General features: G+C 56.7%; 1 protein-coding gene across 1 annotated transcript; it reads right to left on the bottom strand.

Moving 5' to 3' along the window:
* DQ04_25801000 (hypothetical protein) lies at nucleotides 1–499 on the bottom strand (the record flags this gene model as incomplete). The annotated part of the gene is made up of 1 exon (XM_009318301.1): nucleotides 1–499. A coding segment is annotated over one exon (499 nt), but the record flags the coding sequence as incomplete, so codon positions are not given.

Here is a 499-nt window from a genome sequence, read left to right as displayed (position 1 = left end):
AACCTCGTCCGCTCTGTCAACGCGCGCTTCCTTGCTCGCAGCGACGTCATCCGCCGCCAGTGGGGTGGACTTCAGCTGTCCCTCCGCTCCCGGGCTGAGCTTCGCAAGAAGCGCAACCGCAGCGCTGGCAACGACGCCGCCGCGATTGTTGCGTAGAGGGCGAGTATGTCCATGGTGTGTGCGTGTGTTTGTGTGCCCACCTCCGGATGGCTTGTGTGCGTTTTTGTTTTCATTTTGCATTCTTTCCAATTTAATCATTTGCTTTCGCCCATCGCTATGCGATGTTGGTGGCTGACATTCTCCATTCCCAGCGGTGTTACTACTGATGGCAACCCATTCTTTTTTGCCTTCTTTCTTCTTTGTTGTGTGTGTGTTATGGCTGCCTGGTTGCTGCAGTGGATTGAAGAGAAATGCCCGGCAAGGAAGTGAAGAAGGCCGCCAAGCCCGCCGCCAAGGCTGCTGAGCCGTACAAGAAGGACAAGCCGGCGGCGCCGTCGCC

Source organism: Trypanosoma grayi (genome assembly GCF_000691245.1).
Source record: "Trypanosoma grayi strain ANR4 Tgr_2580_V1, whole genome shotgun sequence".
Lineage (NCBI taxonomy): Eukaryota > Euglenozoa > Kinetoplastea > Trypanosomatida > Trypanosomatidae > Trypanosoma > Trypanosoma grayi.
Note: the sequence above shows the minus strand (reverse complement) of the source record. Positions and strands in the feature narration are given on the sequence as shown.